This window comes from Lissotriton vulgaris, unplaced genomic scaffold (genome assembly GCF_964263255.1).
Source record: "Lissotriton vulgaris unplaced genomic scaffold, aLisVul1.2 SCAFFOLD_490, whole genome shotgun sequence".
Classification (NCBI taxonomy): domain Eukaryota; kingdom Metazoa; phylum Chordata; class Amphibia; order Caudata; family Salamandridae; genus Lissotriton; species Lissotriton vulgaris.
The window spans coordinates 1,169,704-1,186,402 of NW_028240828.1; the positions used below are offsets into that span (position 1 = coordinate 1,169,704).

Below are 16,699 nucleotides of genomic sequence, written 5' to 3' on the forward strand. Positions count from 1 at the left end.
CAATTGGCTAGCTCCATAAATGGAGGCTAGCAATTGGGAGGCAGAGGCTGTCAATCGCGCTTTCTCACGAAAACGCGATTCGGGGGCGTTTCTGGTGCTTTTTTTAAGCCCCGCCCCTTTGTCCCGGGCCGCGCTGCGATTGGCTGCCGGCCCGGGACACCCCCGTGACGTCATTCCCGGGCCGCGCTGTGATTGGCTGCCGGCCCGGGACACCCCCGTGACGTCAGCCAATCACAGCGCGGCCCGGGCCGGGACCTGACTTGTTTAGGACTTGTGCCCTGGTTTAGTGTATCTTTTGTACCTTAGCTAACTTACCTGGTTCTTTTGTAAAGCGCTCTGACCCCTTTGGGTAAAGTTCGCGCTATATAAAACAGCATACAATAAAATAAATACTTCTAATAAGTGATATGAGATATTCTACCCAAGGCTCCAAGAAGTGGAGCGAGGCGCCCAGCTCTGCTGCCATGATGGTCCCTTCTTCCCACTTTCCTCGACGGCGCTGTGTATTGCACAACGAGTAAAAATGCTGTGACTGGGACTGACTCAACCCCCCGCGTGAGGGGCAGCAGGCCATGTGACGCTCTGGGCCCTCCCCGGTCTAGGGACTGTGCTGGGTGGGCCGCTCCTCCTTGTACGTAGCCGAGGCAGGGATCAGACCCCAGTCCGGAGCCCCAGACACCTGCTCCTTAATCTGAAGCCCATTAGGTGCATTTAAACCTCCAGTAAAAGAAAATGACATCCTTTGTTCGGTGTGTTACGTTTCGTGCCCAGCGATGACTCATCCGAGGCAGCCCGTCCCCTCTGTCATGTGACTGCACTCCGCCCCTCCCTCTCCATCAGGCCATGCCGTGTCTGTCACATGACCCTTCCTTCTGCCGTGCTCCACTTCCGCAGCCCCAGCGCCGCCGTCGTGCAGTGTGCCTCTACCTCTGCTGAAGATGTCTGTCCTGGCAGTCAGCCTGTGCTTCCTCGCCTTATGGCCTCTCTCGCTAGCGGAGCCCCTGAAATTTTATGACTTTGGTAAGTTGTTTGTGTTTCTCTTGCCTGCCTCCGGCTCCCGCCCGTGTACGCGCTGCCTCTAGCTCGGTGCTTGTTTTTTTTAGGTAAGACTCTGGTAAACCACCACACATTCGTGGCACTTCAGAAAAGGTGACAGATTAGCTTCATGAGATAAAGTAGGGGCGTTTAAAGAGGGCGAATACGTTGGCTCGGGTTATGAGATGGCAAACCTAAAACACGTTGGAGAGTAAACGTTTGGGATCAATTAAAACCAAGACAGCCCGAGTGTCAGCTATCCCGGTTATGTCCTGCCTTGGATTTCCCATAAGAAGTCACCTCTGCCCCGCTACAGGACATCTCTATGACATAATGCCTGTTTACAGATCTATAGACTTGTAAGTTTTTCGTATATTTGTATTAAGTTTATTTTTTAATATATTGTTTTATGGCGTTGAAACGAGCTAGCCCCAGATCGCCCCTTTTTCTAACGGGCTCACTCAAGAATACATTGATAATGATGCAGTGCGCTTTCAGGGTGCGTTTCAATTTAAACCCAGATACTTCAGAAAAGTTGCCATGGTATAAAAGTTACTCGTTGGCATGGTATGTTGATCTAAAGAACGTGCACTGGAAACCCCTCTCCGTGATCACCGTTAGCCTTGTTGAATGTAAAAACTGCATTAGGTGTATTCGTCTCGATCTTCAACATTTTTTTAAAGTTATCCCCCCGTTAGTGCGTTTGTTTTGGCAATGAATCGGGTAGGGGCCTGCACAGCCCCTAAGAGGGCGTGTGATAAGCGGTAACGTGCATTGTGAAAGCGATTTTTGCTGGTCAGCAAACCTTAGCTTTCCCATGCAGAATAGTCCTGTGTCGAGAGTTTGTTTAGTTCTTTTATTCACTTAAATTCAGTCTCATTCACGATGTGAACCGCATGGTAGCTTCTGATGAGTCCACACTTTAAGAGCCAGTCGGTCCAACAATTAGCTGTAGCTCACAGTAGAAAGAGGCATAAGACAGACTCTGGAGTATAGCCTCTACTGGGCATTGCACTGACGGGGAGGCTACAGATTTGAAGTAGACAGCACATAGTGTGACCGCCTGGTTTTCGTTAAGGCACAGACTTTGGGTGTATCGGGCTGAGGTTAATAATCCGTATTTTCCTTTAGTTTACCTCAGACCGGCTAACCTTGCCCACACATCAGGACCATATGATTGTGACCGAATCATGGGAGACGCAGGCAAAGAAGATTATAAAATGCAGTCCTTTGACGCTGACACGCAACAGCTGCTCAAGACAGCCCTGAAAGGTAAGTGCTCTGTTATGAGCATAGCTTTACTTATTTACTACAAAGCAAATGTCTCCGGCTTGGCTAGGCATACGAATGTGTTATGTCTTGCATGTTTTATACAAGGAAGCAAGTTCAAGGGAATACTGAAATCTTCACTTTTTGACAAATTGCAGCTCTTTTGGGAAAAAAACTTTTCTGGTGTTCCAAAGCAGTGGATACCATAACTGTGAAATATATTTCAGTCCACATGGTTATTAGTAACAAAACACAGTTCCCGGCCTTTAACAGCAGACAGTTAAAACAAAGCGTCCTTTGGTACACAGACCATTTCCCAACCCTACACCTTAGATCACCAGGGGGAAGAAAACGTTTCCCAGTTGTTCCAAACTCAGACTAACCAGTCTCCGAGAGCTTACATGTTGACATGGTTGCTGCAGCTTGTAATAAAAATGTTTAACTACTTCGATATGCACGGTGCTTGATGTCACTCTCTGGCACTATAAATGCACATTGCTCTTCCTGAATGCACCAGACAGAATCAGTGACCCTCTAATGATCGCATTAAAACTCAGCTTTGTGCTTTTCCCACTGATGACTTTAATCTGCGCTTTCAGGTGTGTACCTTATATTTTATATGGAGCTGCCTGTTGATGAAAGGCCGATAAAATAATGACCGAATATTGTGTTCTTTCTAGCCGTTCCACTCCTCTCTCCTCACTCCCACTGTCTGAGAATCGCAGTTTTCAGTCGTTAATAGCGCACTTTGACCCCAGGCTACAGTCGCCAGAATGCCGTAGGCTGTGCTACCACACAAACGTCCACGACTGAACCCGCCTCCACAATGACCCGGACAGCGGAAGGTCATCCTAGGCTCGGCGCCTTCGTATCAATCCGCCGGAAGTTACCACACAGGTGACATTGTGGTTAACACATCAAGGGTCATGGGCGCATCATCTTTGGAGGCAGTGCACCGTTCGACCTTACGCCACGAATGTATCCGAAAATCTGCTTTCTCGTAAGGGGGCGTAACGGAGGCCCCAGCTGGGCAGGGATGCGGCCGCCATTCGGCCCCCTCTTCCCCCAATTTGACGCAAGGCCAATGGGTATCACCGAGATATGGGAGGCTCAGGGGACCCGCGAAATATTCTGCGACATAATTTCGCGTTACGCCGCTGTTTCTCATTCTTGTCTCCTCCATGGTTCCACTGGAAACTATCCTGAGCTTAGAACAATAGTTTATGCTGATAAATAATGCAATTGTTACGTACTGTACGTACACAGCCAAGAAGAACTGTTTGGGATTCTGAAAAGTAAGATTCCTGACGGAGAAACTGAAGCGCCGATGCGCATTCCCAGTCGGCAAAAGCGTGTAGCGGTGCCGGAGCCTATTGCCCCCTTGTCCCGCACGTTCACTGCTGGTTTCTTTTTACAAACTTGGTCAAAAAGTAAGAGGGTAACAAGAGCATCTTCCTTCTACATCTCTCCCCTCTTTCATGTCACCTACTGGGGTGCGTATGTGTTGGGCTATCTTCTATGAACTGTGCTTAATGAGAAAGACAAAAAAACAAGTTACTTGCTTTTGGTTGCAATCTTATGGTGGATACTCTATCCGCAGATTCTTCATCTTATGAATACTTCCCAAGCTCAGAATGGGTCCGTAAACTTTAAAGCAGCACTCCGGCACACCAGTAGGTTGCCTCTTGCAGCTATGCACCAACAGCATTCCGCTCTGGAAGTGATGGGCAGAGCAGCATACAAGTGCCACTCGTGCGCTGATGGCAGTTGGTTTCTTAGGCTGTCCGCTCCCTCAGATGCTTCGCACCACATTTTCCTCACCTTGTGAATACACACAATAGCAGTATGCCCCTAGGTGGCGGGTCTGTGAACAGGCTTAGGCCAAAACGTCCAGCAGAAAATGCTCCTCTCAACGTACTTGACTGTCGAGGCTGTAGTGCTTCGTGAACCTACGTATCCGCATCCACGTAGCCTCCTGATATGTCTCCAGGACTGGTAATCCGGGTGCTGGCGCAGTGGCAGCAGCATTAGCTATAGTGGGAATGAGCCCGTAAGCTTTATGGAGGCTGCTTCTTCAACAGTGCTTAACAGATCTTTATGCAGACAACAATCCTTTGGCAGATGGTCCGTTTGTGCAGTGCCTTGCTGTAGGAAACGTGTGCTTTCTGCAGGGTCACCCTGGACTTTTCACCTTTAACATGACCCTACATTTTAGATAGCTTTCGAATTTTGTGCACTTTAAAAACGCTAATCCAGGTAAGGAGGGACAGACTTCCCGTGGTAAGATTACCAGATACACGGCAACCTTCTGAGGAGGAAGAGATGAGGCAGCGAACGGCAATAGGCCAATTCAAACTGTCCGATAACAAAACCTCGTTTGAGTGGAAGAAAATGCTAACTCTCCCCTATCGGTATAATTGAACTAGTTTAAGCTTATTAACGGCTTGGCAATCCGTTTAAAATAAACACTGAAATGAAGCACGTTCTAAATCGTCGTGTTTTCTCTTTCTTGGCTCGTTATCTGATCGTCTCAAACTGCAAAGAGGGTGTTATTTCTGACAGAGTTCCCCCAGGAGGACAAATGGCACTGCAGACGAGGAGTGCAAAATCTGGGCGTGCAAGTAATCACTGAAACAGGATAGCTCCCAGCACGAGACGGGCAGGCTGAGAGGAGTCGGCAGGCGGCTGTGTGTGTGTGTGTGTATGGGGGCTCTGTGTGTGTGTGTGGCTCTGTGTGCGTGTGGCTGTGTGTGTGTGTGTGGGTGCAAATGCAATAGGTCTCGCATTTGCGAAAGATTAAGCTATTGACATTGTAAATGACAATGCCATTTATTTATCTGTTTTCAAAACCAACACATAAATAAACAATTTGTCATTTACAATGCCAATAGCTCTAACTTTGTCAAAGGCGAAACCGCTGCATTGTAAATGCTTGTTGTGTTTGGCATAGGTATTATTGCGTATTATTTTATGATATACGCATGTGAATATTGTGAGTTTTATGCTTTCTTTGGCTTATTGTGCATTGTTTGTTCTGTTCAGCGTGGTAGGTATGTTGATGGACTTTAAGGCTGACACAAAATGCGTACTGGGTTTTGAGCTGCATGCATGGCATTGTGTTCTGTGTCACAGCTCCTTTGCATGTGTGGCTGGGATTTGTCTATGTTTTCTGTGCTTGGCACAGCCACTATACTTGCTGCTTTGGTATGCTTGTTTCTGTTTTGTATTGTTTTGACAAATTCATTTTTGATAACAAGTACAGGTTCCTCTGTGGGGAATTTGTTCTGGCCCTCAAATTTTTTAAACAGCACTTTTAGCAGTGTATGTCCATTTTGTTACATGGTTGTTCCTTTATAGATTTCCCTTTTGCCACCATTTCCCTAATGAATGGCGCATAGTGCCTAGAAGGTCTCAACAGAGGTTGTGTGTTTTGCAATGGATAAATACTGAGAATGAATTCTCGATATTAATAGGAACACACATTATCTTATGGCAATGACATTTGTACATGTGTTTCTAGCCCTCTCAAAAGTGCTATGTATCTCCTATAATTTTGTTTCTGCCCAGTGCTACACTCTGGGGGGGTTGATGGTTTTGACTGAAGAGAAATACGTTCAGATTTCCTTCTGTCAAAAATGGGGGTGGTAGCTAGCGTTCCGCTAGCTCTCCTATGAATTAGAAATAGGTAATGCTATGAATTAGAAATAGGTAAATATGTATATCGCTCTCTCCTCTTCTCCAGTTTTCATTAGCTTGTTCTGTTTTTGCTCTAAAAGGGGAATTTGATGTGGGTAGCTTTGTTTTACAAGTGTTGTGTTTTAAAATTGTGCGGGCACACTGCTAGTTCTTTATTAGCTAGTCTGTGAAAATAAACTGATAGTCTTTATTAGAGAAGACGCCCCAGACTAATGTTTCCTTATTTGACCTTTGAAGGGAACAATAGTTCTGTACTTTTTTCTTTTATTTTTCATAAAGACACACATTCACTGGATGATGTCATGAGTGATGTCACTGACCACGTCATGAGTGAAGTAATATGTGATGTCATCAGCAGTGCATTGCAGGCGCGCGTGTTATAGTTAGCTGAACTAACTATAACGGGGGAATTTCAATAGCTTTGTATGAGTGAAATATTTTTTAGCTAGGATAGCTACTCCTCTTGTCCTACTATCCTGATTTGTATGAGCAAGAACATCATACCCCATCTGTTCCAGCATGAATTTATCCTTCCCCATAAAATGAGTCTCTTGGAGACATACCACGTCCAGCCTTAACGTCCTTAGCATAGCTGCAGCCGTCTGCCTTTTCCCTCCGTTATTCAGTCCACATATGTTCAAAGAGGCCACCCTTAACGCCATGTATATTTACAAGGATTTTCCATACTACCTGCCAGCTTGAAACTCTCTTCTCTCATTATGTATAGCCAAGCTTCCTCTTCTTGATGTGTTTTGTCATTTTGTGCTGTTTTCTCCACCCGACCATCACAAGACATGGTCTACATAGTGAAAAAGGTGAAAGATACTTGTTTGATCCTCAGCAAAATATTTTTTCTGTTGCAATTATAGCTTTGTAGAAGTTAGTTTCCTGCTGCTTCCCATAGTACATGAGCATGGTCATGAGTATAAAAAAAAAAAGTGAATATTAGAAGTGTTTGATGTTTTGCACAACAGTGAGGGTTCACAAAGTAGACGCTGTGTGCATGCTATAGGAATAGCGTCTCAAGAAAATGTTTTGCGGGAATACAACATGTCTGTGTTGTTTTTAGTGGAACACTGTAGCAACATGAGGTGTAAACGAGCGACCACGAGAATGACCACCCATTTCCTAGAAAAACAACACAACCCCAATGATATGAGGTTGGTAGTACTTGAACACATCAAGTGCCGGGAGAACATAGAGAGAAAATTACTTGAAAAAGAACAACGATGGGTGTTCAAATTACTTTCAGACAACCAGAGCCTGCATGATGATATATATCCCTTGGAGACAGTTTTTCTAAAGGACACCGCACTATACTAGATCCTTAACGTGTTCTCCAAACAGATTTTTTCTGAATCACCCCTCCTGTGGACAACACATTATTACCAGGTTACCACTAGGTTGTGGGGTTCCATATTCACCATAAACAATACCATCAAGAGCAATCCCTTCACAACGTTTTGCTTAATGAACAACATCTATACTACCGCTTTAGATTTGGCAACCATATACTTTATAATTTATGTAAAACAACTAGAACTAATCAGCTTCGTTTTTAATTACAGCTTTCTTCCAGATTTTTTCAGTATTCCTCATGATTCACCATCAAGAGTCCCTAACCTTTATTAACCCTTCATTTACATTCACTCGTGGTTCGAGTGCTCTCATTACAGAAGAAGTACACCGCAATTCCCACGTATTCCCCCAAAATGGCTGTTAAATGAGCCAAAAGCGGCGGCCATTTTGAAAACAACCTCGGTCTAGTCAGTAACCACAGTGATGGGGCGGATACAGGAAGTATATAGTCAGTCCCGCCCGCAGACATGCTAATATGCGGTCTGGAGGGGAACCAACAAGGTATTTTCCGCGAGGCGCTCTCACGCTAAGTAAGTCTTTTCTTTCCACAGGCTGGTAGACCAAGCGTACCTCAGATCCGATCGGTACACTTTGGAACAGGAGGAAAACTAATGAGGCATTCTTCCCCGTTTTTCCTTATTCCTCAGATTTAGGATTACGAGATCCCTCGACCCCCTTAGTCCATGGAGCACATTATTTCTACCTTCTAAGTATGTAATTGTGATCGCCATACCGGCAATGTGTTACATGTGTGTGTTTTTAAAGTCACAAGGTGTGTGTCTTCTATGTCTTTTTAACCTTTGGTTATTCACTAGCGGCGCAATACATTCCAGTATGTCTCTATTGTCCTACACAGGCAAAGAATCACGCTCAGTACTGGAATTGAGCACGCACCATAGAGGAGCATTATTGAGTGTGGAAGCGCATTGGTATATGTTGTATTCCCACCCACTCGGAGGGGGGCCTTCTTCCCCTAACTTTGTTTTGTTTTTTCTCACAGATACTACGTGACAAAGTCTTGATCGTATGTATGTATTGACGCATGCTTTATAGTTGCAGCGTTTTTCTTTATTTTCTTGATTGCCTAACTTAGGCGGATTAGGAGTGGTAAACACAGGGCTGGTCCCAGTGTGGTCCTGATGAAGAGCTATGGGGAATGCTCGAAACATGTTTCTGTATACTAAGGAGTCTTAACCCATTATAGCTAGGTCTTCTTGTATCTTACCCCAGTTTTAGACATACCAAACTAGGAGCAACAATAAAATATTTCGCTCACTAGCAAGGTATTTTTAACTTACTTAAGTCCACTCCACTACACTTTTGCACTACACATAGTCTTCCACTAAAGTGCTCATACGTAAATATCGCAAGTCGCAGCACGCCTCCGTTCACAGAGAGCCGAGATGGCCGCTATGATGAAGCATGTCACCATGGGGAAACCCTGGTGAGTGAGGGGACTCAAGAAAGACATTTCTTTCTTTCCAGATTAGTTGTTCCGACTCATACTGATTGGAAACACTAGCCTTGTTCTTCGGCTAGGTTCTTTACCCGACACTTTGGGTTTCAGGTTCAGTATTTATTTAGGAGGGTTGACCTAGCTTTAACCTCTATCTCCCCCCTCTCATTTTCTGTTGTAATTTCTAAGTAGTCTCTCGGTATTCCGCTGACTTTAAAAAACAATATATTTAATAATAAAAATACTTTACTTACCTTTGTTATCAGCAAGTACAGTGGTATACCATGACATTACTGCAAATGCTGCTGCCCAATTTATCACTACGTTTTAGTGCTTTATAAATTTAAAACTACTTTAAATTGCATCTATTACCAAAAAAGGATCATTTACACATCACAATCTAGAACACCGCCAATTCTCATTAAAGTCCATCCAGCAATTTTACTGCTATGGCCTAGTACAAAGTCTGTGGAAAACTGTATTGGTGGAAAAACGCATTTTGGAACCCCCTATTACTTTGCAACCACTTAATGAATCGCCATGAAACTTTACATCATCCGCCAACGTAGAAAAAGGAATAGATTTGGAAGATTTGTTAAACAGTGGAAAAGAAATTAGCAGGCAAAAATCTGAGAAATTAAACTATAACTGGCTACTGCCACTGATTACCTACTGGCGGTTGCCAGAAGATAGTTATAGTTAGGTCCTAGTTTCCATAGGAAAGCATTTTTTCATTTGCCAATAATTTGGGCGTTGTTTAATGAATCCTCATAAAAGTTTCAAAACTAGTTTGCCACTCACTTCAGCTGCTGTTTTTAAAGTTTCAGTGTGTCCCATCAAGCAGGGGTTTACAAAAAAAAGGGGGGGCTCCCAAAACATGTACTTCCCATGTTCATTTCCATAGGAAATTTAAACAGCTACAGCCCGAACTACTGAACGTAATTACACTAAATTTGACAGGATGGTATATGTTGGTTCGGGAAAGTGCCTTTTGTGAGCTGGTGTAAATCCGTTCAATAGCTGTGTAGATATTAAAAGAAATTTCCAATTGCATATAGAAGGATGTGGTGGATCCACGACCCACACAGATCACAGATACATACGCTCCAATACAGCCACTCAAAGATCACCTCATTTAACCAAACTCCCACTCAAAGAACCACTCACTCATACAGCACACTACCACACCCAGTCACTCACTCACACAGCCATTCAGATACCCACTCACTCACCCATGCAGTCACTCACACACCCACCCACACAGCCACTAACACACCAGCAAAGTCATCAATACAGCCACGCACTCACCCACACAGCTACTCACACAATCACTTATACCGCCACTCACACACCCATATAGCCTCTCACACACAGGCAAACACAGACATCACATATTATATGTTAAAAGTAGTATCACTCAGTAGTAGTACATCTAGTTTACAAATAAAACCTTTAGTAGTAGCTTAGTATAAACGTTTAAGACTCACATTCTTAGAAAACCCACTCCCTTAATGTCATTAATTATGTCATCAGTTGGGTCATTTCAGATGTCATGAGTGATGTAATATGTGAGCGCATAAGCGGTGCACTGCAGGGCGTAAGTTATAGTTAGCTCAGGTAACTATAACTGCTGAATTTCTATGGTTTTGTTAGAGTGAAATCACAGGCACTCGACACGCTGGGCAAGAGTGCTAAGAGATTTATTTCACAGTTGGCTCATGACGTGAGCATATATATAATTACCACCGCTGAATACAAAAATGCATTTTCTATGTATGAAGTAGAGGATTTCAGGGATATTACAATGTCCAGAGTGAGCACCTGCATTATTGTATTTCGCGTTGATCTATAGCTGTTTCATTTACTATTTATCTATTTGAAATGCTGAAATGTAGGCACTTAAAATATTCATCTGCTTAAGTTTCTGGTTATCTATTAACAGAAATGTAAGCATATACATAACATACTTCTGGTCTGGTGATAGTTTGAGGCAGTAGAGAACCTGATATCTAATGGATATTAGCTTAATAGCAATGTATTTGTTGCCATCAAGCTATTTATACAAAGCACATCAAGGGAGATGTATTCAAATTTGAGCATATCGGCTAATACAATCCAGCCATGCAGATCTAACAAATGCAAGATGGCTTCTATTTTAATGACAAAGCCAGAGGTTTGAGAAAGGACTGACCCCATCGTGGTCAAAACAGATTGCTTAATTCATGTGTTGGCTGTTAACAGGCGGGATAAACCAAAGTTAGAATAAATCAAAGCAGCACTCTTACCCCAAAGAAGAAAAGTATTGTTGATCCTTGCACTGAACAACCCTTCCTCACCTGTTTTTATGATGTCGCCCAGCTCATAGAGGAGAAGTTTGTTGTCTCCACCAGCATCTAACCTCTGCTCGATGTAACAGTTTAGTTCATACACCACGCCTTGCATATTTGTATCCTGGTACTGCTGAGGAAAAAGGGGGAAAATATAGATTAAAACTTAATTTTACATCCGTATGTACAAACAGAACATAACCTAGCTACATGGCGTAAGCGTAAAAGACGAGACGAATGCATCGAGTACACCTGATACTTTACTAGTCTATAGGCACATCACGCCAATTAGGCAAGAACAATTTATGCTGATCCAGCCAAGTAGAATGACAAGAAGGAGCACACTGGAAAGGAGAAACTGTCTCTTCGCCTGCAGGAGGAAGCAATATCGAGTGTGGCATTTGTTTACCTTCAGACAGCAAGTATATGGGAAAATGCTACATTTTTGTTTATTTATGTTTTCCAAATTAAATAACCAGAAACCGAGGATTTCAAATCTTAAATTTGTCATCACCAGAATGGCTTCTGAACAAGTATACAATTTTGAAAATCAAAGAAAAAACATTATATATGATCCTTAGTCAATTCAATTCAATACATTACAATCCATAACAATAATAATAGTATTTACAATCAAACGCTGATAATTCAAATTTAAACATTTTCCATCATCTTTCGAGCACGAACTGCAATTTTTAAGAAAGTGCAAGTGCGCCAAATTATCTCCACATTGTCCAGTGAAAACAACAGCTGATAGGATTCATCCAAAGTGATTAGTCTAAGTTTTTAAAAAAAGGGAATTAAAAGCCATTTGGCATATTTCAAATAATAATTGCATGAAAAGAAAAAATGTAAGTCATTTTGGTTACTTAGCCCATTACAGGGGCAGCTTATTTTCTTCGAACTTAGGTGGTGCCCCAAGGGAAAGTTTAACAGATATCTGATGGATCCAGCCCTTAATCGGAGCAAAAGACTTCTTTCAAGAATGTGTCATCGGTAAAGTTATGTACAATGCTAAGGGATGTCTATATAGTCCCATATCCATGTACTTTACAACTGTATGTTTTCCTGATTCTGTCCTAATTCTACCAGTTGTATAAAGTGCATAAAGTGCTTCCTTCAGTTCAGTTTTGTTCACCGTGTTAACATTGCTTGGATTAGTGAAGATATTGTCTTTCCCTATCTTACACAAGCTTTTCTGGACAAAGGAGAGCCATGGAATCTCCATCCCCCTTTCACAACTTAAACAGTCAGATATTATTTCTTGGGTCAGAGTGGCTGAGTTATTCCTCCATACCGAGTGCCAAAATAGCACTGGTCGGGCGCTAATAAAATCCGAAACAAAGGATAAGTTTAATTCGCTGTGCATAATATAATTAGATGTAGAAATTGGTATGCTTAACAGCTTCCTGCAGAACCGGTTTTCTTCCTGCTGTATGTAACAGTTATAGCCAATGCCCCATACCTCTGCCCCGTAGGTGGCTACGGGCACGCATAGTTATTTAAACATTTTGACGATTGCTTTAATGGCGCCTGATCTTTTAGGTCTGGGGATGCTTAAAATTAAATTAATGGCCTTTGAGAATTTGCTCGTGGCCTGGGCCAAATGCTCAGTCCACGAGCCATTCGCAGCAAAGGCCACTTCCAAGTATGGGAAAATACAAGTAGCAGTAAGTCTTTCATCCCCTAACTGTATAGAATTCAATTGTCTTTTCCCAGGGCCACATGACATTATAAAAGATTTTTTTAAATTAACCCGCAGATCTAAATCATCCATAAATTTTGTAAAACATTTTACTAAAATATGCAGCGAATTAGGTGTGCGGCCCATTAAGACCGCATTGTCTGCGTAAAGGAGGGCGGGTAACTATTTGCCATTTATTGTAGGAACATCCGGGGTGGAGTTTTCAAGATAATTATTAAGGCCATTAATATAAATAATAAAAAGCAGAGGTGCTAAAACGCACCCCTGCCTAACTCCCCTTCCTATTTGAATTGGCCCAGATAATTCCCCTCCCATTCCTATTCCTATTCTCACTCTTTATTTTAAATCTGTGTGTAAAAAGGCTAAGAAATAAACCAAAGTATTATCTAATCCGTAATCCAGTAAAATAGACCAAAGCTTGGACCTGTTAACTAAATCAAAAGCAGACGACAGGTCCATAAACGCTAAATAATTAGGGGCAGAGCGAGCAATGTTATATTTGTCAATAATTAATTTAAGATTTAAACATTGTTCGACTGTGCCGACCCTGCTTCTGAATCCCATTTGACATGGTGATAAAATATCGCTTTCCTCTGTCCATTCCATTGTCCCATTATAAATAACGCGGCCCAAAATCTTTAAAGTATTATCTAGCAGCGAGATCGTTCTGTAGTTTACGGTTTCAGACCTATCTCCCTTCTTGTGTATAGGGACAATTATACTAGTTCCCCAAGTTTCAGGCATCGTTGCTTGAGGCAGACTATTAAAAACGTTCACAAGCACTGGGGCCCAAAGATCAGGTTTCCATTTAATGAGATCTATGGGCAACCCATCAGGTCCGAGTGCCTTATTACCAAAACTCTGGGCAATTGCCTCTTCCACTTCCCCTAGGGTTATCTGTAGGTTACTGATCTGGTCTGGGGCTTCAAAAATTGGACTGTTTAATGGTGGGGCATACATTTTTGCAAAGTGTAGATCCCAAGTACTACTGGCAATAGTGCAACTTATTGGTGTTAGTTGTTGGCCCATGTTCCGAAGTTATTTTACCGCGGGCCAAAATAGGTTACTGCATTTCCCTCCTGCAGTTTCGGCTAGGGTTTCCCAACGGTCGCCCAGAAGTGTGATTCTCAGTTTGTCTAGTGCCAATTTATAGGCTTTCCTAGCCACACTAACATTTGACCTAATTCGAGGGGTCTCTAAGGGCTTTGCGCAAATTTCTGTTTGCTTCAGAGCAATTGTGGTCAAACCACTTCGGATCTTTTTGGCCCAGAGGTACTGGTACAGACAATAGGGTTCTAACCGTGGAACATATTTTAATAAAAATGTGTAATGACTTCGTGGCCTCTGGTTGTTGTATTTACGCTGGTACCTTAGAACACCACCACTACCGGAATGCCCGAGGGGGCACCGGTAGGATCCCGCTACCATTCACCATTAGCGGTAAGTCCCCCTTTGCACTTATTAAACAGGCCAAGTTACTTTAATATATAGATGGGGTTTTGATTACCTTTCCATCCCTCACAGGCCCTATTGAAAATATCAGCCTGACTGAATGTTATTCTGAATCATCCGACCACTGACAAGATATTAGGTGAGTCTAGTTACATGCATATTTATGAATAATCTGGAGTCAGTCGCCCTTGGGAGATGGGCTCTGACCCAGTATTCTTTCTCTACCGAATAGGTGACCCAACCCCTAGAAGCGCGGACGGAGGTCCAAACTTGACCAGCATCACTGGTAATGTACCCGATACCCATCATTAACCACACTCTTATGAACTGTTTTGACATAGTTTCTAACACCCACCTCATTCTTGTACTATAGGTGGTTAATCCAGACCCATTGTTGGATCACGGCCAAGGTTTCTTTCCCCTGCTCGCCCCCTTCCCATCACCTTTGTCCTGAAGAAGACCCGCAGCCGAGGTCCTAAATATCCCAGGAGCACTAGGGTCGAAACGTCGACGCTCACCAATTTGTATGCCTGTACCCCTCTCAGTTTAATTTTTTTTTTCCCCCTAATTTACATTTGCTGGGGACAGGCCCACATGATAGCAGAGGCTCTCCCGCTTTGGTTTATGTAAATATTATAACTGCATACTACAATTGTCTATTTTCCTCTTTTCCCTCTGAATCACAAGAGCACCTCTTTTTCTTTCTTCACTGACTATACTCTTGATAGTCTTTTGCGCCGTTTAAAACTGTTTTATTAAATTGTAAATAAATATGTGAATTTTGATACAACAAGTATCCAAAGTGTGGTTATAATCTATTGTTCTTTCCATAAGCTAAATTTGCTAAACTTCGGGTATTGTCTATTTTTTAATATATCTCTCCCATTTTTTGCTTGAATCAATGTATGCAGATTTAATCGCATTACCAAGAAACAAATGATATTCTTATAATTTTTTGTTCAAATTAAAGTCAAGGACCACCCTTCTTTACACCATGGTAATTTTTAGGTAGTGGCATAGAATGCTCTGGTATAGAAAATGAAATGGTGCACATTGCGCCTTTAACCCCTTCGCTGCGGCGGCAATTCCGCCGCAGCGCAAGGGGGGAGGGGGGAGAGAGACGGCGCTCCTATGCTCGTGACGGAGCCGCTCCGTCACGAGCCACGGTTGCGCTGTGCTCATGACGAAGCGGTTCCGTCATGGCCCCGCCCGCTTAATAGAACGCGCCGCGCAGGCGAGAAATCAGCCCTTGCGCAGGCGCGGCTGCAGGGCCATGACGGAACCGCTCCGTCATGAGCACAGCTCAGCCGATGCTCATGACGGAGCGGCTCCGTCATGAGCATGGGAGGGGTTAAACAGAAAAAAACAGACAAGTATGCCATTTTAATTTCTATATATGCTGTTTTCCATGTCATATGTAACAAGCATTTGCAATGCAATAGGTCTCGCAGTAGTAAAAGTTGGAGCTTTTGGTATTGGAAATAGTAATGCACTGTGAGTATGTGTAATGTTTATATTCTGAGAGGCAATGGGAAAGAGGAACAGGTTAAAGTAATTGAAGAGAAAAAAGAAAAATAATGAGGAAAGAAACTTGCTTATCCAGTTGTCCTACATAAAACTGTAGCATCAGAAATGTTGGAGATACGGTCTACTGATGTAGCCTTGTTAATGCGTGCGGTTAGTGGACCTCTTTACCCTGTTGCCATTTGTGTTAATGGGTGCCATTTGTTTTTGTGTGGCGAAAGTGGTGTTGTGAAACCGGTGGTTCTGAATGTTTGTTGGAGAAGTGGCATTGGTTAGGGCGTGAGCTTGGAGTGTGTACGTAAGCTGCAAAGCTGGAAGAGCGCGCAGCAGATTGGAGGGCCAGCTACGGAGTTTGCTGAGTTACTGTTGTTGGGCAGCAAGGGCGCACTTTAACGGTGTACGTTTATCGCGGATGGTAAGTATTACGCTAGTTAACAGAATATGTAGCGTTTTGATGCGTGTGAGCTGCAGGTACGGCGGACTGGGCCGAATGTTGTAAGTATTGTGTATTTTTTTAACTAGCTATTATATCTAGATATATGTTGCTGGTTGGGTTTTGTATAGGTGAGTGGGACGTAAAGTTATGTAATAGTTGCTAGCTTTTGTAGCGGAATTATTCATTGCTACTTAATTAAGTGTTTTTTTCCTGGAGGAATTAGGTCCTTAAGCGGGACGGGGGGTAGGCTGGACCCTTGTAAATACCAAATCACAACAACAATGCCCACACCCTCCTTATTAATTATGACTATTATTTAAGTTGGGACCAAACGATACTTCATTACATCTGGTCAGGTACTTTTATTTATACCAATCATTTTATCTTTTTTTAGCGAAATTTCATATATATTTTTTAGGCAGAAAAGTGATACATATTTA

The 16,699-nt window shown here is 42.9% G+C and overlaps 1 protein-coding gene across 1 annotated transcript in view; it reads right to left on the minus strand.

Annotated features, from left to right (window-relative positions):
* The window catches only part of LOC147672520 (cAMP and cAMP-inhibited cGMP 3',5'-cyclic phosphodiesterase 10A-like), a 909,783-nt gene that overhangs the window by 838,234 nt on the left and 54,850 nt on the right, over positions 1-16,699 (minus strand). Inside the window, exon 3 of the mRNA XM_086947973.1 lies at positions 11,152-11,272. Coding sequence (XP_086804099.1) covers positions 11,152-11,272 — 121 coding nt within the window. The remainder of the gene's footprint in view (positions 1-11,151; positions 11,273-16,699) is intronic.